This window comes from Dasypus novemcinctus, chromosome 4, assembly GCF_030445035.2.
Source record: "Dasypus novemcinctus isolate mDasNov1 chromosome 4, mDasNov1.1.hap2, whole genome shotgun sequence".
Taxonomy (NCBI): Eukaryota; Metazoa; Chordata; class Mammalia; order Cingulata; family Dasypodidae; genus Dasypus; species Dasypus novemcinctus.
In genome coordinates this window covers 20470315-20494219 of record NC_080676.1, presented here as the reverse complement: position 1 = coordinate 20494219, position 23905 = coordinate 20470315, and the positions used below count along the sequence as shown (strand labels likewise).

Sequence of the window (23905 nt, the reverse complement as noted above, 5' to 3'; positions counted from 1 at the left end):
AGAACTTGTCCAAATAGAGGGCACCAGCTTTTCTTTCACATTGTCTTACCAGTGGTTTCTTGCCTCTCTCTCTCCTACAAAAAAAAAAAAAAATCATTCAATTCCTATCTATTCTAGTGTCAGTGGCTCAAATATGCTATTGACTTAAACTCTGCACACACATTATACGTTACATGAACTTGCGGCTCTCTCCAGGGGACTCCAGGGCTACGTCTGGGCAGGCAGGGCAAGTACCTACGCCTGGCCCCAAAGCCTCCGACTTCGACGCGGTCTCAAAGATGAGCACGCACCGCCTTATTCGGAGGGTTTTCCAGTGCCTTTCTGAGACCTCACAATCGCCAGCCCACGTGTCTGGCAGTCCCAGATGATCTCAGACTCTTTCAGCCAACCCTGCTACGCACGTCGGAAGCGCCCAATTCCGCGAATCCTGCCCGGTGTAGTACAGGCGAAGGAGTAAAGGCTGTTTACCTCCTCCTCACCCTGCCCGCAGGACCAAGCAATGGTTCGAGACCACCCTGAAGAGCCCGCGATATACCAGGTCCTGTGCCCGCTGCAGACCTCCCCTCAGGCTCTTGCCCTGCTCCCGCCCAAAGTGCCTCTTCGTGACCTCCCATTCCAGACCGAGCCTCCGAGCCCCGCCACACGCCCTCCCCCGCGCGCTGGTGACTCAACCCGGCCCAGAGAAGCCTCTCGGTTTTTTCCGACCTGACCAGGGAAGTCCGCGCCCCGCCGCCACCCGCCCGCGTCCTCGCCGCCAACCGTCCACGCCCCCGCCCCGCCTGAAGTCGTCCTTCTGGTTTGAGCAAGGGGGTTGTGCCGGCGTGGCTCCCCTGGGTGTGGCCAGAGGACCTCAGCGACGCCTCCTCGAGGGCGGCCCCCAACCCACCCGGAAAAGCCGACCGCGGGCGGCGGCGGGCGGGACAGGCTCGCGGTCACCGGCAGGGCCCACAGCCCCAGCAGGAAGCGCCCGCGCTCGGCGGCCCCCCGCGCCGCCAGCTGGAGCCGGGCGGAGCCCGCGCCCCAGCGCAGGGTGGCTCTGCCAGTCCCCGCGCGCCTCGGCGGCCGCACACGTGTCCAGGCGTCACGTCCGCGCGCGCCCCCGGGGCTTGCGTCAGCTGCCGCTCCGGAGCCCGGGCTCTGCGCACTGCTCTGGTTCGCGGCCCCGGACGCCTCCCGCCGGAGGAGGGTGCCGAGCGGAGTCGGGTGGCGCAGAGGGATCTTAGGCGCGCCGGGGACTGAAGCGAGCGCGACAGTGGCGATCCGGAGTTCCCCTGCCGGGCGCCAGCGGTCTGCGCTCCCGGGTCCCGGGCTGGGCGCTGTGGCGTTGCCCCGGAGCCCGCCGCCTGCGGGGCGCGCACCGCCGTGAGCCCGGCGCCCGCGCGGCAGGCAGGCGCCCGCAGGTCCATGGTTGGCTCCGAGCGCGATGAGCCGCCCGTCTTCCACCGGCCCCAGCGCTAACAAACCCTGCAACAAGCAGCCGCCGCCGCAGTCCCAGCACGCTCCGTCCCCGGCTGCGCCCCCAGCCGCCGCCACCATCTCGGCTGCGGGCCCCGGTTCGTCCGCGGTCCCCGCCGCGGCGGCGGTGATCTCGGGCCCCGGCGGTGGTGGCGGGGCCGGCCCGGTGTCCCCGCAGCACCACGAACTGACTTCGCTCTTCGAGTGCCCGGTCTGCTTTGACTATGTCCTGCCCCCGATCCTGCAGTGCCAGGCCGGGCACCTGGTGTGTAACCAATGCCGCCAGAAGTTGAGCTGCTGCCCGACGTGCAGGGGCGCCCTGACGCCCAGCATCAGGAACCTAGCTATGGAGAAGGTGGCCTCGGCCGTCCTGTTCCCCTGCAAGGTAAGTTCAGGTGGCACCCGTGCACCTCTGCCCGGCGACCTTCCAGAAGAACTCCGCTGTCCTCCGGCCCATGGCAGGCCCTGTGAAGCGGGTAGCATCTCCCCTACTTGGGGGTTGGGGGGAGGCGGGGGGAGAAGTGGTTACAGTTTATCCGCGCTCCTCCAAGCCCATCCGCCCACTCTAGGAGTAGGTAGCTCTGAGCTGACATTTGCCCGAGCACTGATCCTAGATTCACTGGTCCTCGCCACGTTTTAAAAGACCTCGCAGCTCTCGCCGCGCGGGTGGTGGCGTCCTTTGCAGAAGTGTGCTCTGGTGTGCTAGGGAGGGCTGGGCCGCGCGAGTAAAACTTGGGCCGGGAAGCTGCCTCTCTATGGGGGGACTGAGGAAAGAGGAAATGGACGAGCTCGACGCACCCTTTTACCAGCAGTCGGCTTCGCAGGATTCGTACCAGACTCCTCCACCCCGCGCTCTCAGTCTGCGCACCCCTGACACGTGGGAGCTCGCGGGAGTGTAGCTATAAAAAGGGCGCCTACAGCCTGTTTTTCTCCATCAACGAGAAAGCCTTGCAAGCCACGCCTCTCCCTCCCTTAGCCTTCCAACGACTGGAGAGTTGTAGCTGCCGTTTCTTTTACCGACTCAGGTGAAAACAAAGGTCTATCAGGAATTTAATGGGAAGGGCACCAGGCACTGTTGTTGCAGCTCTATAGAGTCTATCACTTTATTTTTTATTTAGGTTTGAAAAGTTATCAGTGTGCTTGCCAAAAAAAACTGCCAGTCTCGAAGACAAGAAAACGCTAAGTGAAAGGCCAGGAGCTCACCTCTTTTCCTACCATTGTTAGGTGCAGTGTGTACCTTTCTAGACTTCTTCTAACCTTATATGAATATACTCTTGCAGCTGAATATAGAATCATAGATGTCAGCGTGTGGCAAGAAGGTTTCTATATTGCACATAGACATAGACATAAGGTTTTCCCCAAAAATGGCTTCTGCAATTGCTATTTTTAATTCATATTATCACACATACTTTCCTATGGCCAAAACCTAGCTCCACTTCATTGGATTTTAAATGGCTGCATAGTATTACATTGTGCAGTCCCATTATAACATTGTTTTAACTACATTTATCACTTAAAAACCTTAAGCAATTTCACAGACACCTTTCTTGCCCCTTTAGCTAAGAGCTAGAGCTATTCGGTACAGCTCATTTCCTGAACTTAGAAATAGAAATAATGCCTTTAATACTTAGGAGGGTTTTGTTTGTTTGGTTTTTGTTTTAAGAAACCACTTTGATTCTTGGGCCATTTAGACTGTCTTGCATTTCTCGTTGGTGCTGCTTATTTTATAGGGCAAGAGCTCATTTTTAAATTTAAAATAACCCACCAGGGACTTGAGGCTTGGGATTCAAGTCAATAACATTAGTGATTTAATTTGGTGCGCTGCCCTGTCACAAATCATCTTTAAAATAGCATTTTTCAAATGAGGATTTGAATAGTATTTGGACTATGGAGTTCCAGTCAATCATAGTAAACTTATTTCAATCCCTCCCCATGTCGGTGTTTCTTATAAAATTCTGGTAAAATATTTCCATAATTTTCTTTCAGTCTTGACTAAGGTAGCAAGCTGGTGACTGGAGAAGACTTGATGATAGTCGAAATAGAGTGGGTATTTGATGTTCTGATATCTGGGGGTAGGGGCTGCCTCACAGGGTTTCTGAGGAACCATCATCTCAGCCCTTCTCTTCTTCCCAAGTCTTCATGGCTGATAGAAGAAATGTGGTTGGTTTTTCAGGCTCTAGCTGAGCGACAGTTCACAAACCAGCATTTGATATCAGTATTCCATAGTAGGTTTTTAAGAAATAATCTCATAAGAGCTTGTGACTGCTCCCAAGAGACAGGGAAGGAAACAGTTATAATATGCTGTATGAAGTGTGAAGTTTCACTTTCAGGAACTAGATTTGTGGCTCCTCTGGAAGCATTTGTTCTTTCCTAGCATGTAATACTAGTGAGGTCATTCTCAAAGAATAGTTCTTTGGGGAATCCAGGGTACTCTGCCTTTCTGTACATGTCATTGATTTTCCAAGTCCTTATTCTGTAAGAATGCAGTTGAGCAAAGGTGTCACTTTGCAATCTGAAATTAAAAAGGGTCAGCCTTTCCCCTACAGACTAGGGACAAAGCTTAGGAAAGTTCATCTTGGGGCGATTTCTGAGTGTGTGCCTGCGTGTGGGAAGCTTTCTAAAGCTGGTGTATGCACGCCTCAGCTTTGGCTGACCAAGAATCCAGACTCTTCACAGGCAGTTCAGCCACTTAGTTTGGATAAATCAAACTTGGCTGTAAACAGAGGCCCAGCAAGCAAAAACGGAAATCTATTCGTCGGGGAGAATCAGAGACGAAAGGGAGTGGCAAAGCCTGTGTCAAACTGAAAATAAAACAGGTCTTTTGCCTAGAGTTTGAGGTTCCTGGAAATCCTAGGAACTGCCTTGCCGCTGTCCCCACCTACTTTTCAACAGCTCTCGTGGGCCGGCTGAGGCCAGGAACCCTGGCTGCTGGTCCTGGCATTGCCTGTTTGCCTGAGAGACCCCCTGTGGAGCCTTAGTTTCCTCCTCTGTAAATGAAGGACCTGTAGCTTCTACCATTCCCTGAAAAGAAGGGAGGTTACGTGGCATGGTTATTGGGTGCCCTCTGCATGTCAGCTACTTTGCATGGGTCAGCTTTTATTAGCCTGTTTTTTTCAGATGAGGAAACTCACGCCCACAGATGGAGAGGTGAAGGAATAAGTGACTCGTCAGGATCATATAGCTAGGGACGGGGCCAGTCCTTGACCACTTATCTCAAAAGCATACATCCTTTATACTGCTCCTCACCAGGTGTGAATTTTGAATCTGAACTTATACTCCAAGACTTCAGATCATAACTTAAGGCTGACACCAGTAACAAAACCATCTGGATGGATGAGTTCACCAGATGGGCCTGTGTTGGCAACATCCCAACGTGACTACATACATGCTCACTATAAAATTCATTGGGAAGAATATTATAGGGTATGTGGACTAGGTGGATCAGAAAACAAACTTAATATATTGCAGGATTTCATCACAGTTCTGGACTGGTCATGCTTCAGTTGGCCAAAAAATGGATATGTTGCCAAATAGCTACCTGGCATAGGTGTGGGCCACCACTTAATTAAAGGCTAGAGGGCCACAGCACCTTTGGCAGAGAGTAGCACATGCGTTATTAGCTCAGATCTGCTTTCAGAGAAATCATCTCTGTCAAAGCATGGCTGTCTTCCACTAGTGGTATTTTTAGTCCATTCTGTGACTGCCCCACACCTGAGGAGTTTTGACACCCTTGTTCCCGTATCTCAAGCCCACTGCACGTATAGGGGGCAAAGAGAAGGTTGGCACATCCATGCCCCCCCCCGAGCTTTTTTTTTTTTTAATTTCTCTCCCCTTCCCCCTGCCCCAGTTGTCTGTCCTCTGTGTCCATTTGCTGCATGTTCTTCTTTTGTCCGCTTCTGTTGTTGTCAGCGGCACCGGGAATCTGTGATTCTTTTCGTTGCGTCATCTTGCTGCGTCAGCTCTCCCTCCGTGTGTGAGGCACCATTCCTGGGCAGGATGCACTTTCTTTCGCACTGAGCGGCTCTCCTTATGGGGCGCACTCCTTGCGCGTGGGGCTCCCCTACGCGGGGGACACCCCTGCGTGGCAGGGCACTCCTTGTGGGCATTAGCACTGCGCATGGGCCAGCTCCACACGGGTCAAGGAGGCCCGGGGTTTGAACCGCAGACCTCCCATGTGGTAGACGGACGCCCTAACCACTGGGCCAAGTCCTCTCTGCCCCCTGAGCTATTTTGATAGCCAGGTATTTCTCTCCACAACTGTGGGAAATGCTGTACCACTCTAGCCCACTTATACTATGATACAACTTCTCTCCATTTTTTCTTTGCCTTCTCTGAAGGTTTCTAGTAGCATATCTCCAAATAATTATGGAACCAGAAAGCCTCAGTCGAGCAAATCTTCCCTGAGGTTAAAATTGTGATAGTATTATGTTTGTTCCTAAGGAAAAACAGTCAAGTCAGACAACCTAGTTGAAAACTTAAAAACTCCTCAGTGTGTACTCATCTAGCCCAAGGAGACAGCTCTCTGACGGCTGGCAGGGGCCAGATCGTTCAAGGGAGAGAGGCACCAGAACCTGTGGCCTCAGAGTCAGGAGATGGCAAGGAGCAGTGAAGTGGTGGGGAGCTGGAGAACAGGTGCTGCCTCCACAGGGGGCCACCCTTGCTCAGCTCTGGCTGATTGATGGGGACAGCAGTGTGATTGGAGCCTGGCCAGATGTTGGAATTTTTTTCTAGAAAAGCCAGAAATTTGGATTTCTTAACGTTAAGTATCTCGATTTTTGTTTGTTTGTTTAAGTATTGGCCCAATTCAGAATTATGTTGGAATTTGGAGGCCAAATTCAAACTGCTGGCTTGCAATCTGATTCTTTTTATTATTTATTTTATTTTTCTTTACTTTATTATTAGAGAAGTTGTAGGTTTAGAGAAAAATCAAGCATAAAATATAGAGTTCCCATATACTACCCTATTTTAACACCTTGCATTAATGTGGTACATATGTTATAGTTCATGAAAGAATGTTTTTATAATAGTACTCTTAACTACAGCCCATTATTTACAATAGGTTTCACTGTTTGTGTTGTACAAACCTACAGCTTTTGTGTGTTTTTTGGTGTTTTTAAAATTTTTGTTGTAATAGTATATATACAACCTAAAATTTCCCCTTTTAACAACAATGAAATCAATTATATCCACAATGTTGTGCTACCATCACCACCATCCATTACCAAAACTTTTCCATCAGCCCAGATAGAAATGCTGTACAATCTAAGCATTATGATAGAATTCTGTTGTAGAAGACATTCATTGAGCCTGGAGGTTCTCATTTAACTCTTACCATACATGAACTTTGAAACTGTGATAGGTCCCAACTGTAGGTCATTTTGTGGCTTGTTTTCTTTTCATCTTTATTTTGCTGGGAGAATATTCCATTTTGCCCATCAGGAAACCTGAACTGTCATCCTAGTGACTGAAAGTTTGACTTTGTTACAAATCAGTTTACTTCTTTTGCATCTGAGGGTGTTTATCTTTTAGAGAAGCCATTGGACTAAATGGTTATACCATGGTCCTTTCTGGCTAAAATTTCAGAATTGAGTACGTGGTCCAAGGGAAAGAGCACAAGCTGGGAGGCAGAAGAACTGGGTTCTCATCTTGGCTTTGGACGACCTTGGCGTGGTCACCTGCACTGCCCTGAGCCTAGCTGGCCAGTGTTGTGAGGATCAGGCTGGAAGTGCTTAGAAGGGTACTTGCTCTGCCATGTCGAATGGAAGATGGGGGATATTAGGGAGGCTGTTAGCTGAGTGGGGAATAAGCTGATTTTCCAAAACAGTCTCTTCTTAACCACAAGACAAAATCACTTGCTTTGTACATTGTCCCTGCTCTCCTCACCACTGGCTGAAATTGACCATCTTGGCTCCGAGAAGCTCAGATTGAGCTGGCAGGAACCTAAGTCCATGTGCATTAACACTGACGCCCAAGATTTTAAAGAAAATAGTTCAGCTTTTGAGTGTAAAATTAGTAGGAGCACCAGAATGCTATGAAGGAGTCCTGGGGTTTAATGCTGGTTCTAGCCTTGTTAGCTCAAGGCCTTTCCTCATTTCACCATGACCCGGAACATTGTTCCTTAAACTCGATCTTTAGTACAGCCAGATTGGAGGCCTATCAGAAGGAACAGTAGGTCTGGCCTGTAAAGTAGCCTAAGATTAGATTAGGTTTTCTGGTTCTGGGTTAGAGCTTTTTTGGAGCCCCATAAAACGTGCTGCATGTGCATATGTCTAGTCAATAAAATAAGAGCCAGACTTCTGACAAACTTTGTGAGAAATAGCATTTCTCATTCAAACTCCTGAGGTCCTCACCCCTTGCGAGTAGCACACAGTGGGTACACATTTGCTAAGTGGAACGCTCGCATTCGGGGCTGCTGTGTGGTTGGGTGAGCAGCAGTGCACCATCATCCCGGGGGCCCTGCCAGCACTGGAAAATGGTTCCAGTCTGGGCATCCTAAAAAGGAAGCTCTACGAAGAAAGCTAAAACAGTTTCCCTGATCAAAATGCATCTTTATGTTAAGATTTAGGGAATAAGCCTAAAACTTAATGAGAGGTATGGAAAATTCTGGAACAGAATTTCATCATTTTTGCCCCAGTTATACCTCTTTCTCCATTAGTTTCTTTAAAATTGGAAAGCAGTCATTCTCCTTATTTTCCAGTCTGGTAAACATTTTATATAGTTATTTTCAAACTCTGTAACATCTCTGGGACAGAAGGTTATCTTGTTCAGAATCTCTAGCTACAGACCCGAGAGACGGATGAAGATGCACCACCTGTCCTAAATGCGTGGGCTTGTGCACACCTTTGAAACTTCGAGCCTACAGAGAGAGTGTCTTCTGGTCACCCCTCCTGTGCTAGCCTTTACTCTAGTGGTTTTAAGTATTGGCCCAAGGTGTGCCTTCTGAGTCCATATCCCTTCTACATCCCCACTGTGACTGGCCAGTGATCTCTCCAAGCCTCAGTGGCTCATTGCTAAATGGGGAGATGATGGATGAGGTTGTTGAGAGGATCAAATGAGTAATGATCTTTGCAAAATGTTCAGCCCAGCCACGGCACAGAGCGGAGACTCACTAAATGTGTGTAGTTAGAAGCCAGCAGAAAGCAAACGGCCAGTTTCTGAGGTCAGATCCAGACATAAACTTCCAAAGGAAAAAAGGAATCTTTTCTATTTGCTCCCGTACATTCTTCCACTACAGTCACATAGAGTTTTCATAGAGCTGGGATAAGTTGGACCCAGCATTGTTTTTTTAAATGATGAGACTTTTTATTTTTCATTTCTTTAATACTCTTAGATGGGAAAGCTTAGATTAAGCCGCATTTTTAAAATAATTTTATGTATCTTATTTTGCACATTATAAAACAAGTTTTTTTAGCGTTACAATCATTATTTTTAAATGTAGAACATATAGGAAAGTAAAATAAAATTAAAATACCCTATAATTCCCCCACCCAGAAATAGCCACTAAGCCATTTTTGCTTATTTCTTTCCAAACTTACCTCTATTATCAACTGAGATTTTTTTTTCATTAAAAAAAGAAAAAGAAAAGAGAGCAATGGAGAATCCTATTGTCCATGCTGTTTGATAACTTGTGTTTTTCTTGTAACACATCATGACTGTTTTCCCATATTGATAAGTATTCTTTAAGGTCATTTTTAAGGCTATGTAATATTTTACTTCCAAGACAGTACCAAAGTTCAACTACCATTTTATCATCGAAGTAGTTTTGTTTTCTCAGTGTGATTATACAAAGAACAAGTACCCCTCTGAACCCTTGAGCATAAGAAAATAATTGCTAGCTAAGGATACATTCCTCCAAGTTGGGTGGTAGAGCCAGAGGGTGTATGCCGAACTCTAAAACTTTTGATAATAGAGCCAGATTGCTTTCTCACTTGGACCTGGTTGCACTGAGTACCCATCTCTCCCCAGCGTCACTACCACCGTGTTTTCCTGATGCTGCAGCCTGCTTTCCCCCTGACTTCCCCTAAGGCAGCCTGGCAGCTCCTGGTTATCGATCACTTTGTTTTTCCTTTTATTATTGTTATTAATATGATCATCTCTATCCAGTAACTTTTGATCTTCCCGCCCTTGCCTTGGAATTGTCTCCTGCAGCCTCTCCTTCCCACAGCCCCCTCCCCGGCCAGCTGTTGCCCCTCCCCCTGGCTGACTGTACTAACCTGCAAGGGGGTGACTCTGGCCTCATTCTTCGGAAAGGCCGGACTCCGAAGTGTCAGCCTGGCAGCGGAGACCTCGGCGCTGCTGGGAGCGGCGGCGCATCGGGAGACCTTCCCGAGGTGGCAGTGCCTGAGCTGCTCTTGCAAGGATGAGCAGCTGCCTGCCGTGAAGAAGGGAGTGATGGAGGGGCGTGGGGGATTGTGTGGGGAGCCTGGTGGGGTTCCTTGTAGAGGGCACCACTTGCCTTGCTGAGGGCTTGCCTGAACTTAGCTGATTTCGTGAAGGAGATAATAGGATGAAGTTCGGATTCCCACCCTCACCCCCAAGAGATTTGCCTACGGCCACATAGTTTGTGTTTGGGGGACAAAAGTTCCAGGCTGAGTTTTGTCATTACACACGCGGTGTCTTTTCCATCTCAGTCTCTGCTGCACCCTGCTGAGGCACAGTAACCTCCTTCCCAGTCTAGACTTCTGAACTGGCTTTTGAAGGGCTGGCAACTACACCAGAGGGACCCTCTTCAAAGATTGCCAGATAAAATACAGGATGCCCAGGTGTATCTGAATTTCAGGTTAACAGCTGATAATATTTTTTTTTTGTTATAAGTATATCCCAAATGTTACATGGGACATACTGGGCACCCTGCGTTTTTATTTGCTAAATCTGGCAAGTCTCCCACCTAAGTCTTCTGATTAATTTATTTGCTTTAGTCAAGAAATAAAGACTGCTGAGGGAAGTAGCCCTTTTGGAGAGCTGTCAGGCGGTTAACTGGATTGTGCAGGGGAGAGCCTGGCCTAGCAGGGGTAGAGTGCCTTAAAGGTGGGGGAGGTTCTAGTAGATGGCATTCAAACCTCGTAATTCCGTAACTCCGGGTCTTCCTTCAGGTGCTTTTGTTTGCTTGAATTGCACTCTGAAGGGACCTAACAAAACTGGTTCTCCAACACAATGTGCGGTTGCCTGCTAACTCTGGTTATGGACCGATGAAAAGCATACATGGTCAAAAGTTAACTTTTGTTTAAAGTTTCTAAGATTAAAAATAAACCACTGCCAGCCTAGTGAGTCTTCGTAAGGCCAAATGTTCCCTAGCAGGATGTTCTCAGATTTCTGTGATAATATTTCCCTCCGTCTTCCACCAAGTCGCCTTGTAGTAAGAGAGCCATCCAAACACGGTTTGTCAGCTTTCTCTTGGGCAAAGAAGAGGAATTTTTTATTCCAAGATTCTTAGAATTGCCTTCCCCAGAAGAAAACTTGTACAATTAAAGGTCATTGTTTGCTCATTCCGGTACTGAGTAATATTGTCTTCTCTTATCATTATCTGTAAAATTATTAGCACACTGTTGGTTGATTACCATCTCTTCACACTATGTCATAGCCAAGGTGAGGAATTTACCATTTGATTTGAGTGAAAATACTCTAAAGTTCTGAGAGGAGGGGTGCTTGACAGCTGCAGGCTGAGTATTAAAAGGGAGTCTCAAGTGGAAATTTCACTCTCTCCTGTTGCCTGACTCTGGATGTGATTAACCTGAGGAGCCCACAACCCCTCCACTGTTAATAACGGTCAGGGGGTGAGTTGCGAGCGCTTTTGTTGACGCGATCGGAAGTGACAGGTAGGCTCAAGGTCGTACAGGACACTGGGTACTTGGATTCTAATCATAGCCCCTCTACCAGCGGTTGTAAACACACTTAGAACAAGAGGGACACACAGTCTTCCACATGACAACAGTAGTGTTTCCCTACCTGTGTATGCTTTCAGGAGAACTTACAAACACCTCTGCCAATGATTTACATAAATAAAATATGTAAAATGTCTTTCTCAAAGATTGCAAAACAAATTCACAGTGACCGAAGTCTAAAATAAAAAGACATTTTTCCTTACATAATCACAAAAGTTCTACTGAATTTTTTTTAACTCTCAATTTCACAAGGAGACTTTAAAGTAAAATTAACATGAGTAAGAGAGAACAGCCCAGCTTTGCAAATGAATCTAATAATATTTATTCATTTATCAACAAATACCTAGTGACCAGGAAGCCAGCAATTAATCAGCAAATCAATGAAGAAAGTTAATAGACCCATAATCTAACTGGAAAATAGTCTGTGATTGTTCCATGTTGGGGGCTGGAAGATAAGCATTTTTTATTACCAAGGAGCTAGCTTGAATTGCTGAAAGTCCTTTAAAAAAATGGATTCACTTTTTTTTTTTTTTTGGTTATGGAAATCCTCTTCTTTTATTTGACCAAGGTACAGTTTTAGGCTTGGGTTTCCTGGACAAAGGCATAAAGTTAGGGATTCACGTTTAACTGCAGTGCTTTCCACGAGCAGTACATTGGCCCCACGGAGGCTGAACAGTGCTGAGGTCCAAGCCCCCGCCGAGCGCTCCTGACCCGGCCTTGAACCACCAGCTCCAGACTCCATGGTCTCCTCTGCTTGATCTTCAGCGCATGCTGAAGCGCTGTACTTGGGTTACAGTCTACTGCTCCCTTCTCAGCTTTGCCGACTCCCGGAGCTTGGAGGACACCGAGCGGGTGATGAGCAGCTTGCTGTTGTCCATCTCTGCCATGGTGATGTCCTATCAGCAGGTCCCTCAGCCCGCGATGCCCCCTGGTGATACCAGGCCAGAGGGTTCCCATCCTGAACCCCCTTGGTCTCCCTCCCCGCAGGCCTGGCCTTTGGCTGCTCAGCCTCCTGCCCTCAGCTGCTGGCATGGGCTCAGAGGCCCAAGCCACCGGAGGGAACCTGCCCTTTGCCTTGGCCCCACTTCTGCGGAGGCATGGGGGGATTTGCCGAGGCACTGGGGGAAACCTCAGAGGCCTACCTCCCTGCCTCCTCCTCCACCCTGCCTGCTGCCCGAGGAGATAGCCATGTTTCCAGGAGCTTCTTCCTGGCTTCTTGTTGGAACCGTTAACAATAAAGTTTTTCACTGTGACTGTCCTCTGCAAAAAAAAAAAAAATTTAACTGCAGATTAACATTAAGTTTTACCATTTTGCTCAGTCAACACTACGTTTAGCCACAACTCCCATTTGAGCAAATCTAAAGAATATTGGAAAGACAGGGACCTCAGCCAATAGCCCCCTAGTTATCTGCGGACCAATAGATAGTAAATTACACTGCCAGGAATTCATCTTTTGACTTGAACTCACGTGGCTCTGATTCCATTTCTGGGTTCACCTCCTCTGTGTGGGAAAAGGGGGGACATGGGATTTCATTCCTGGTGCTCCTTCAGAAGCAGCCTGGAATCCAGCGGAGTTTACCTTGGACTGCTAAGGGTGGTGGGTAATGAAACTGTTGTGGGCCAAAACTACACTCCAGATCACAGACTTGTTGGGTCCCTATAAACCTTTAGAAGAATCAGAGGAGCAGTGGAGAAAGCTTTGTCTCCTACGGGAGCAAAGAAGTGTTGGTTAGTATACCAACAATTAATGTTTTCATTGCACGTTTCTCTTCGTTCGCTAAAATGAGTCCCAGAGAGCCTCTAATAAAAGGAAAACTTTTAACTTAGTTACATTGACATGTAAGATATGTAGTTAAAAGTATATTTTCTTTTTTTTAAAACACTATTAGGATAAAACTTAGTTCATTCAACCACTTTTTTTCTATAAGTGGTTTGAAATAATGAGATTCTGGTGCTTATGGAATCTCCATCCCCTAAAAGGTAAATAAGCTAAGTCAGTCCCTGGATTCTTTAATAAGCTTTTAGGGAGTAACTTTGTATTTTCGGATTTACATAAAAGTTGCAATAATGGTACAAAAACAAATTCCATGTATTCTTTATCCAGATTCACCCGGTTGTTTGCTTTTTGCCCCAGTTGATTAATCATTTGTGCTTTCTTCATATATACATACGTATTTTGAAATGTTTTAATATAAATTGCAGGCATCCTGCTCCTTTACCCCAAAATACTTCAATGTCTTTTTCTCCCCCATATATCTTACATTTTCTTATATAATTATGGTAAATTATCTAAATAAGGAAACATTACTTACAGAGATAATATTATCTACTCTGTAATCCATTATCTTATCTATATTCCAATTTCGTCTGTTGTTCAGTAATGTCCTTTATAGCAATTTCTGTTTCCCAGTCCAGGGTCACGCATTGCATTTAGCTGTCAGTGTGCATTTTATTATCATTTCAGCTCATATAAATGGAAGGAACGCTCAGTTCACTTTTGCTTACTCCAAGGCAAGGTCATTTCATGATTTTAATTCAAAAGTTTATGAGCATCAACAACAAAATATCGATCGTCCTTTGTTTTTCTTGAGACATTCTCATTGGAGGCACTCACCCAGCCACCCAGCACCTGGCAGATGTTTTGCTAATAAATTTCAGCTGTTTCCTAGGAGGTCAGGAGGCAGGGTGCTTAGCTCACAGCCCCCAAGAGGGACGTGCTTCTGTTGTGGAGTTCATGGTGCCTCCATTGTCGTAGTTTGTTGATTGTTGGATTTGCATAAATCATTCTAGAATTGCATGGACTCAAATTTGATTAAATAGGTTAAATGACTTGTTCCACACCAGTCACAGGATCCATGACCTTCACCAAGACCCCGGCTAAGAAGGGTTATCCTGTTTATATGCCCATTTATCAATAAATATAATGTAACTGTGTTTATTAGGTAAATAACAGGTGCATAGTCTTTGACTGTATTTCTGAAGTTTCTCCTGAGTGCGTATGTGTGTGAAAAGGGGAAAACTGCCTAAATTCCAACTGAAACACAACCTTCAGCTTCCGCGTCCAGGAAAAAGAATCGGCATTATCTACTGCTGCTGCAAAGATGGGGCACCAGGTCATACATTGCCTTTCTTGACAGGACACAGTTGCAGAAGATTTTTTGAGCCACTGTGGCATGAAAAGTTTCTAAAGGGAAATCAGAAATATTTCAGCATTTCTTTGTTTGCCGTTGGGCTGTGAGCCATCTCCCCCCTCCCTGCATTCCACCTCAGCTTTGGGCTTCTGTGTGTTGTTTTATGGGGTTTGATCCTCCTCGCTCCACCCCCATCCGCCTTTGAGAGTTTGTCTTACAACAAATTCTCCCTGGGAGAAAGAAGCAGATATTTCCCTAAGGAAACATCTCTTTTATAGCCGTGGACCTGTCCCACAGCACACTTGCAGTCCTTGGAGAACCAACCCAGGGGATTTCTCTCAGAAACCAGGACTTACAACTAACGGCTGGTTTAAAGAAAAGCCTCTTCCTGGCCCAAATGCAGGCGTTCTTTGAACCCTTTCTAAATACTTGCATTTGGTGGGGCAAGTTTTGGCCAGAATGTGAACATTAAAACCTCAGGACTTGTTTGCGTGGTGCCAGAGAAGGCTGGCAGGACCTAATTACTGGTTACTTATTTGTGAGATGCTGCTGCCCCACTCCTCAGGGAAAGGCGCTCTCAGGGCTGTTTTTCTCCTTGCATCCCAAGGAAGAAGTTAATATTAGGACCTGCTTCCAAAAGCAGCTTGTCGGTAAACTCTGATTTTTGAGTTTGTGGGGCCGGGAGTGGAGGAGGTGAAGGCAAATAGATGTAAATAATTTCTGTCCCTTTTTTTTTCCCCCAAAATGTTTCTTCTTTGTCTACTCCCAAACTATGGTGTGCAATGAGCAGAGCACCAGAGCAGGCACACGGGAATTCAGGGCTTGCTCCCACACGGCCACGCTGACCCCCTGACCCTGACACGACCCTGACATGAGTCAGTTCCACCCCGAGAGCCTCCTGTTTCCGGTCTGTGAAACGGGTAGAACCAGCTCCCTCGTCTGTCTCCACGCTGTGCGAGTGATCGAGTTCCAGCTGCGTGCCAGGGATGGCACTGCGGGGTTGCCCAGGTAGTACCCGTGGGGCCAGGGCAGTGACTGTCCGCCCTGCTTGCTCGCGTGTCCCCTCCTCTCAGCAGTGACGTGGTGGCCGGAAGCCGGGTTTTACCATTCATCTAAATCAGTGGGTCTCAGCCAGGGTCAGCTTTGCCTCCCCGGGGCCATTCAGATCATGCCTGGAGACAGTGGTAGGAGACTGCTTTTGGCTTCTAGTCAGCAGAGGCCAGGGTTGCTGCTAAGGATCTTAACAACACACAGGACAGGCACGCCCTGCCCCCATAACAAAGAATCTCCTGGCACAAATGATGGTGATGCCTTGGTTGAGAAACCCTGAAATAAACCGAATTATCACGCAAATCCCTGGCAAAACTTGGACCTGCCTTCTCCTTTAGGTTTTATCCCCCACTGTCCGCTCCACTCATCCTCTGCTAGACCAGCTGGGACCACTCCATCCACAGCGCGTTTCTACACCAAAGCTTTCCTTAACCTCCCTCCCCCTCACCCGGTCCCCAGCTGGAGATCGCCTGTCACCTCCCTGTCCTCCTTTGCGTGCCTGTCTGTTGTATAGGAGTTGTTTGTAGTTGCAGGGTATGGCCCCCCTGGACTGGAAACACACCAGGGAGGGAGCCCCAGGTGCTTCCCTCCCCGTGCTCAAAGACCCAGGCCCCCAGCCCAGAAACCCTTGGAGCTTTGCAAGAAAGCACTAGGCCAGCGGCTGCTGAGCTTGGGCTTTGCTGCTCAGAGGCAACAGTTTACATACAGTTCGAGGAAATTCACAGCCCCCCTTCCCCCCCCCCCAGCCCTTCCTCTCACCCCTGGACGAGACCCCCAGATGTGACAATCCCGATTGTCATTGCAGAACAATCCAAGACAGTTACAAGTAGGAAGTGTGACACGAGACTGCATGCACACTTGTGTGTGTTTGAGGTTTGGCTCTTTTCTTTTTAGAGATCATCTATAACGCATACTGTAAAAGGGGTGCTGGGGTAGTGAAGTCTCACCCTCACTGTGATAGGAAAGAAGAGGCATAGATGGGCCTTCAATTTCATAGAGGGTGTGGCAAGGTCTTTTTTCCCTAAGGTCATTGTCCTCAGAAATGCAAAGTATTCCCTCTTCTATTTGTGTAGTTTGGGGAGGTTTCCATGTTCTCTGCATTTGGGTTCAAGGAAGAGTTGAATGTGTGACTTGTAAGACAAACCAAATAATTCAGAATATAAATATTCCTGCTTGAGTTACACAAGAAAAACTTCTAAAATGGTTGCTGGACGATAAATATTTGCTGTCAACTTTGAGTTTGTGAACGTGGAGTGGTTTGGGACTTTGGGTGGGGAAAAGGGGCAGATGTACTTTTCGGTACACCCTTTGCCAGAGTTCATCTAGTTCCTGGGATTATTTCTGGGCAGCTGTGGTAAACAGTTCACTCTGAAATGTCTTCAGAACCCAGATATTTAGGGCCAATTCCAACCAGAGAATCTGCCAGGCTCTGGGCTAATTCTTGTTATTTTTACTGTGCGTGCATGTTTGTTTTTAAACTCTGGGGAGAAATGTCTCACCCATCACACACAGAAAACATCAGAAGGTCCTGTATTCCTAGCCACACCCTAGATTTAAAACACAGTTAATAGGATTTTGTTTTTTAGGGCTTTGCCAAGTTGGGAACATGGAGTGTAAATATATACAGAATAAAAAAATTTGTTTTTCTTCTGATTTTTTTTTTTTACACTTAGGCTTTTAAAATAAGTCCATGGTTAATAAAAGATGAATGAGCAACTGCTGGGGGCAAAGTAAATACAGTAAAATATTTCTGCCAATTTCTACTGAAGATTATAACCTGCTTTAAGAAGGTGGGGGAGGAACGAGCTGCCTTTCTTTCTTTAAGCCACCCTCTTCTTTCTGATTAGGGTAGATTAATCTCCCCAAGATTGAAGACTGTCTTTTTTGCTTCTGTATCCTCTCAGCAACTGTAGGTTAGCATTTTAAAAGAAGACACTTAGAAGTACCTGCTTGTTGCTCATGATCGGTTCATCTGTAAAGATTAGAATTTGGCTACTTAAGGTTTACAGGGAGAAGCAAAGACAGCTGTCTTTGTGTTTGTTTGTGTTTGTTTGTTTAGCAATTGGATACAGCGTTTTAGAAAAAGGACCCGGCCTTGCCCTATATTTAGTGCCTTCTTGTCTTCATGGAGGGGAGAGAAATCCAAGTGAAGAACGCAAGATAGTTTACCTGTCACTCTCTGCTAGCAGAGTGCAAAGGCTGATGCATAGTTTCAGCTGAAAAAAGTGATTCAGGTTTCTTCATTCTTTCCCGGACCACAGCACGGAGCTCTGGGCAAGTGTCTGCTTGTGAGCTGATTCTCCGTCTGGTATCTAGGAATTAACATTGTCATTCCGGCAAGGGCCAGGAGCAGAAATCCAATTCCTTTCAGTGTGGTCTTTTCCTGCGGCAGGTGTGTGATTTAATCTATCAGGAATGTCCTCTCCAGTGCAGGGGAGAAATAGGTTTTGTTCCTCCCCTATTAAGGGAGTGTTTCGAGGGGCAGTCGTGTCAGAAAACTTGGGTAGGGCAAGTGCCCACTCGGGGGACCCGCACTGGGTCTCCTTCCTCCAGGCCTGTCGGAGGACCTACCTCGCACGTGGTCAGAAAGAGGGGTGCGCTTGAACTTGAGGAAGCTCAGTGGGCTTTAGGGGAGGCGAGGGCCCTTCTCATTTTAACTTCCGCTGTCTGGTTACATCTAGGACCTGTGTGGCTGCAACCAAACTCTGACAGGCAGTCTTCCAAGTTCAGGTAGCACCTGGATGTGATTTCCTTCCACCCAAAGAGCATTTTCCAAGTCCGCAGGGAAGAGGTTAGAAGGGGGAGAAGATGAGGAAGGATTTCCAGTAGCATAAGTGGTCTCCAGCCTCGCCGTGTCCTGGACTGGTTACTCCAGCAGGCAAGAGCAGGGAGCCAAAGGGCAGCCTTCCCCACCGCCAGCCTGCTGGCGGTCACCAACTTAACCCAAGAGGTGGAAAGGGACAACAAGGAAACTGCCATATTGTACAACCCGTGATGTGAAAATTCATCTGGAGGTAATAGATATATTCTTTACCCCATGCTACCCACAAGCATTGTGTGTGTTTGGCTGTGGGTGTGTGTATGTGTGTGTACCAAACCTGGCAATGTCTGATGGCAGGGGTCTTGTTACTGTCGTTTTAACTGGCAGTAACAAGCCCGGATACAATAAGCCCAGGTCACAAACTCTCTATCTGATTTTCCCTACCTTTCATCAAGTAGCTGCCAGTAACTTTCAGTACTATTTAAACCCCGTGGTTGAATATGACTAATTCAGCAATGTGGTAGATGCCCTCTCTCACCAGCTGTTTCAGGGGCTATGATGAGTTGTCCTGAGCTCTGCTGGCAGGTGGAATCTATATCTGGCACTGGGTCAAGCATTATCTAGTGAAAATTTGCGGGTAAAATGTGGTACATTTTTATGTCTTGTGTGTGTGTGTGTGTATTTGTGTTTGTGTGTTTATTTAGATCCTGATGGACAATCTAAGGTAACCAAATAAAAAGTCACTCTAATCCCTGTGATTGTCATCTCTTAATTGAATGAAGTTTACTTCCTTTATATTTATGATTCAGGTAATTTAGAAGTGTATGTCTCAGTATCTTTCCCTGACTTTTTTTTTTAACACTTTATACCCCCTAAGCAAGAATTTCTCTTTCCCCCTCCCCCACCCTATCCCATGGTCCCTCAAATCTACTTTCTGTCTCCCCCAAGCAATTTTAAATTCTTTAAAAAACAGGTGCAAAGAAAATAAGGGAAGGCAGGGTTGTACAAGGCTGGCTCGACAATGTTTTTTGTTGGAGATGTTTATAGTCAGAGAACCTTAGTTCTCATGTTTTTAACAGTGTGGGAATGGGGAGCACGGAAAACGATATATTCCTGGTTCAGGCTATGCCCCAATCTTATGCATGGCATTACTGATGATAAATAGAACGGAGTCTTTTAGTCTTAAATATGTAACATCTTTGGGAAAACTAGTTGAAGTAGGAATCCCGTTTCCCTCCAGGAGCCCCGGGCACATCGGTGCTCTTAGATACGCCCCGGTAGACGTTTCGCGGCCCCTTGGCTCAGTGTGCTTCTCTCCATCTTTGCAGTATGCCACCACGGGCTGTTCCCTGACCCTGCACCACACGGAGAAGCCAGAGCACGAAGACATCTGTGAATACCGCCCCTACTCCTGCCCTTGCCCCGGTGCTTCCTGCAAGTGGCAGGGGTCCCTGGAAGCCGTGATGTCCCACCTCATGCACGCCCACAAGAGCATCACCACCCTGCAGGGAGAGGACATCGTCTTTCTGGCCACAGACATTAACCTGCCAGGGGCAGTGGACTGGGTCATGATGCAGTCATGCTTCGGCCATCACTTCATGCTGGTGCTGGAGAAACAGGAGAAGTACGAGGGCCACCAGCAGTTCTTCGCCATCGTTCTGCTCATCGGCACCCGCAAGCAGGCCGAGAACTTTGCCTACAGGCTGGAGCTGAACGGCAACCGGCGGAGACTGACCTGGGAGGCCACGCCGCGGTCCATCCACGACGGGGTGGCCGCGGCCATCATGAACAGCGACTGCCTCGTCTTCGACACAGCCATAGCGCATCTTTTTGCAGATAATGGGAACCTTGGGATCAACGTGACTATTTCGACATGCTGCCCGTGACGCGGCGTGCATAAACGATTGAGATTATTTGGGCACAGTGCCCAATGTTTAATCGACGTTTTTATAGATGTTTTATCCAGGATGGCTTCACGAGTCAGGACCCACAGTTGCCCCATGTTTTGTTTAAACGGCAGCTCCCCATCTCACGCGCACAGCTGAATTGGTCTGCACACAACGAAGTTTATTAAATGGGAATGAATGGCCATTTGGAGGCTGTTCCGGGATCGGAAATAAACTTTATTATTACATTTTACTTACTTCCCGAACAAGACTGGACAGGTGGCTCAAGGCTCCTGTCTACCATCGTGTTGAAATGGGAGGCTCCTTCCCACTTGCCTTCCTAGAGCGAGGCCTCGACGTTGACAGAAGCCCCCTGACCGTCACCAGATTCCTTAACTTTCCTTTTAACTTGTTCTTAGGGGTTAGGGGTTGTTTTAATGCGTTTAAAACAGTGTTTCTCAAATTGGATGGCTGACCAGCACATAGACTCGCTTGGAGCGCTACTCTGAAAAACGCAGATGTGGGGCCCCTGTGTGAATGTAACAGGCTCATTGGGTGATTCTTTTCCACCTTAAATTTTGAGAATTACTGAGTTAAATTTGTGGAAAAGGGTCCAGATTTTAAAGGTGCTTTAAGATTGCCCTCTACTGCTACTGTTTGTCTTTCTACTGTTTTGCCCCTTACCCCACCCCAAAATAAAAGCTAGAACTATGGATCCACACGAACACACCCTTGAGAGATGGTCACTCTCATGTTTTGGTGGATTGCCTGGGAAGGCAAGTCATATGGCTAATGATAGTTCTCCCGTAATTAGTTTTTGCGCACCACTGCAATAGGTGGCCTGTTTATACTTGGCTTCCCTCAGAAGTCCTCTCTGACGGTAGTTGGTGTGAAAGGCTATAGCAGTAGAGTTGGAAAAGCTTTACAACTAGTGTTATAGGCTTGCTATTTAAAGGTGGGGTGTTTTGGTGGTGTTTTTTTTTTTTCCACATTTACTTTAGATTTTTAATAAATATTTTCAAAAAATTAATTGTACGTTTCATTTTCCTGCTTGAATAATGTGTCGTGTATTTATTGAGCACCTACTATGTGCAGGTGCATTGCCACTTTGCCAGTGCCTTTGGGGTTGGTGCACGGGGAAGGAACCCTGAGAGTGGGCCACCCTAGGGTTTGCAGGTCTCTTCCCTGGGGCTCTTCTTGCTATCTGACACTGCCAGAGCCTGTGGAAGAAGAAAATTTCTCTTGCTTTGCAGAGTCAGAAGAAAGAGGCTCAGGTGGTCCTGATATCCAGAACACTGGATTCCAAGGTGACCCATGCCCTCGGTGCCAACGCAAGACTCAAGATTTAATTCAGAATTTCAGCCCCACGTGCTCAGTGAGGGCTGAAAGCTGCTTATCCCGGTGGCCTGATGCTGTTAGGGTAGCACCAAGAGGGAGAGATGGCTTTGGAGTTATTTTTATTTTGTTTTTTTAAGTGAGATGCGATGTTGAGTTTTTAGGCAGCCTAGAGTTCTGGCAGTTAAGGAATTGGTAAAATAACTTAGCTTCTAGACTCTTCTTCAAAGCAATGTGAAAAACAGTACCCTGAATTCAAAAGTAGGTGCTTGCGGCATGTTTAGTGAATGAATAAAAACTGCAGCTCTGGTCACGGACTTCAACGACTAGGAAGGTCCACAGAGGTGAGACAAGGTCCCGTGAGCCTGTCAACTCTGGCCCTCCTGGGGGCAGAGCTGGTCCAGATAGGCAAGGCGCCCTGGCCGTGTGCGTCGAGCACGAACCAGCCCAGCTGTCAGCGTCACGTCATGTCCACGTCTTACCTGTCACGTGAGATGGAGGAAATCAGGCCGGGTTAGTCCACAGCCTGAGACTCAAATGCCAAACAAAAGACCATGAAGATGGAAATGGTGGAATCAAGTTATTTCAAAAGCCTAGAATACTGGATCTTCAGCCCAAAGAGGTAAAGTGATGGGGCAGCGGCAGGGCTGCTTCTAGACTCAATTAAAATGTTTATAGAACTTAACAAATGAGAATTAAAGTTTTAGGGAACAAAGCATTGAACTTGCTTCCCAAAGTTATGCAGCTCTCTTAAATCTGTCACTAATGTCTGTAAGCTTAACCTTTATTCTGACACTTGAAGCAGATTTTTTTGCCACCAAAAAAAAAATCCCCAGTTTATTCCCTTTTTTATGAGGAAGTGAGAAACAGCAAAAAAAGATAATGTAAATTGAAATGCCTTTCTAAATAGTTCAAATTGCAGAATACATGTTATATTCAAAATATAATAGGCATTTGTCAAACCTCATCACGGTCCACTTAACTACCATTTTCAAAAGAAACACAGAATGAGAATTTTTGTCTCTTTCCTGTCCTCATTCATTATTCTGATTTGGTAAAAACCTGGCCAATCAAGCAAGACAGTAGATTCAGCCTGTGTTTTATGATGTCTGAACCATTCTAGAGAAAAAAAAAATGGTTCTTAAAAATCTTGGAGGAAGATGCTAAGTCATTAATTCTAGGGGTCAGGAAACTAGGTGCACATTTTATTATTTGTATTTTAAATTTTCTTTAACAACCAATCAACCTTGAGATCAGTAGTTCCCAACTTTTCTGTGAGGAGGAGCTGGTCTTGATTTTCCTGAATCCTTAAGATTAAGAGAATTTAGAGAGTGGGTCATCATGGTGAACTGTCCTGTGGAATTATGGGAAACTTCAGAGGACAGCCCATTGAGGCATCAGCCATGTTGGAAATCTCCAGAGTGTAATCACAAACTCTGCCAACAGATCCAACCTAATGACCGGGTGTCTCTGAGCAGCAGATCATGCATCTCCCAAGACCATTCCAAGGTAATTTTCCTGAGGAAATTTTCCTTGTGCCTAACCTCAGATTCTTAGAACTTACCAAGTAGCTCTTCTGCTCATCAGCCGTGTGACCTGGGGTTGATCCGCTGACCTCTCCGACTCTAAGTTCCTAACCTGCAACATCGGACAGTTTGTTTCCTAAATGTGTTTACTGTAGCACTAATTTCTGTGAGACACCGGAGCTATTTAATTTTAAAGTTAAGATGTGTATATCATTCCAGTTGTGTCAGCGGGATCTAGGCTAATTTTGACCCTGTGTGCCCATCTGGCATTGGCAGGTAAGTCACGCACCAGCTGCCTCGGATTCCCGCGGTGCAAGTCTCGGAATGGTGTCTGGGCTCCGAGACCAGTGTTGCTTTGCAGCTCTGGCTTGAGAAGCCTGCGGCCTTGCCCCGTCCTGACTCATACAGCCGGGGCTATGAAATGTGACTATAAATTTACCGACTTTTGCTGGCTTGGAAGCAAAGGAGTCAAGAGTTCTGAAAAGACAGAAAAACTGCGTTTCTGTATTTTTGAACCTTCTGCTACTAATTGACGGCTTACAATTTATTTGTCAATACTTGTCATTTGTCTTAGCCTTCCCAAATGACAGAGCAAATAAGAACTTTAGAGCATTGGCACCGACCCCCACCCCACCAACACCATTTTATAGTGGAAGTTGGGGGCGGGGGGGGGGGTAAGAGGCCTGCAGAAGGGGAGCCACTGGTCTATAACCATGTAACTGTTGAGAATGTTTTTTGATGACATGGAATCTCCTGTAAAAGTGTGTGTGGGGGTGAATTACAAACCTATGACTACAGCCAGTGTTTTACAAAATCCAGGCAAATGAAAGGCATTTGCTCCCAGTCGTCATTCCACCAGCTTCCCATCGCCACTGCCGCC

At 46.8% G+C, this 23905-nt stretch overlaps 1 protein-coding gene across 1 annotated transcript; it reads left to right on the top strand.

Moving 5' to 3' along the window:
* The first annotated feature begins 414 nt into the window (after positions 1-414).
* SIAH2 (siah E3 ubiquitin protein ligase 2) lies at positions 415-21194 on the top strand. Its single transcript, XM_004465657.4, has 2 exons — positions 415-1840; positions 19607-21194. The coding sequence occupies exons 1-2, from the start codon at positions 1424-1426 to the stop codon at positions 20162-20164; spliced, it is 975 nt and encodes a 324-aa protein (XP_004465714.2). The 5' UTR covers positions 415-1423; the 3' UTR covers positions 20165-21194.
* Positions 21195-23905: the final 2711 nt, after the last annotated feature.

Coding starts and splice junctions, on each gene's coding strand:
- SIAH2 (XM_004465657.4), top strand. CDS start 1,424: ATGAGCCGCCCGTCTTCCACCGGCCCCAGCGCTAACAAACCCTGCAAC. Junction 1,841..19,606: donor CCGTCCTGTTCCCCTGCAAG/GTAAGTTCAGGT, acceptor CCATCTTTGCAG/TATGCCACCACGGGCTGTTC.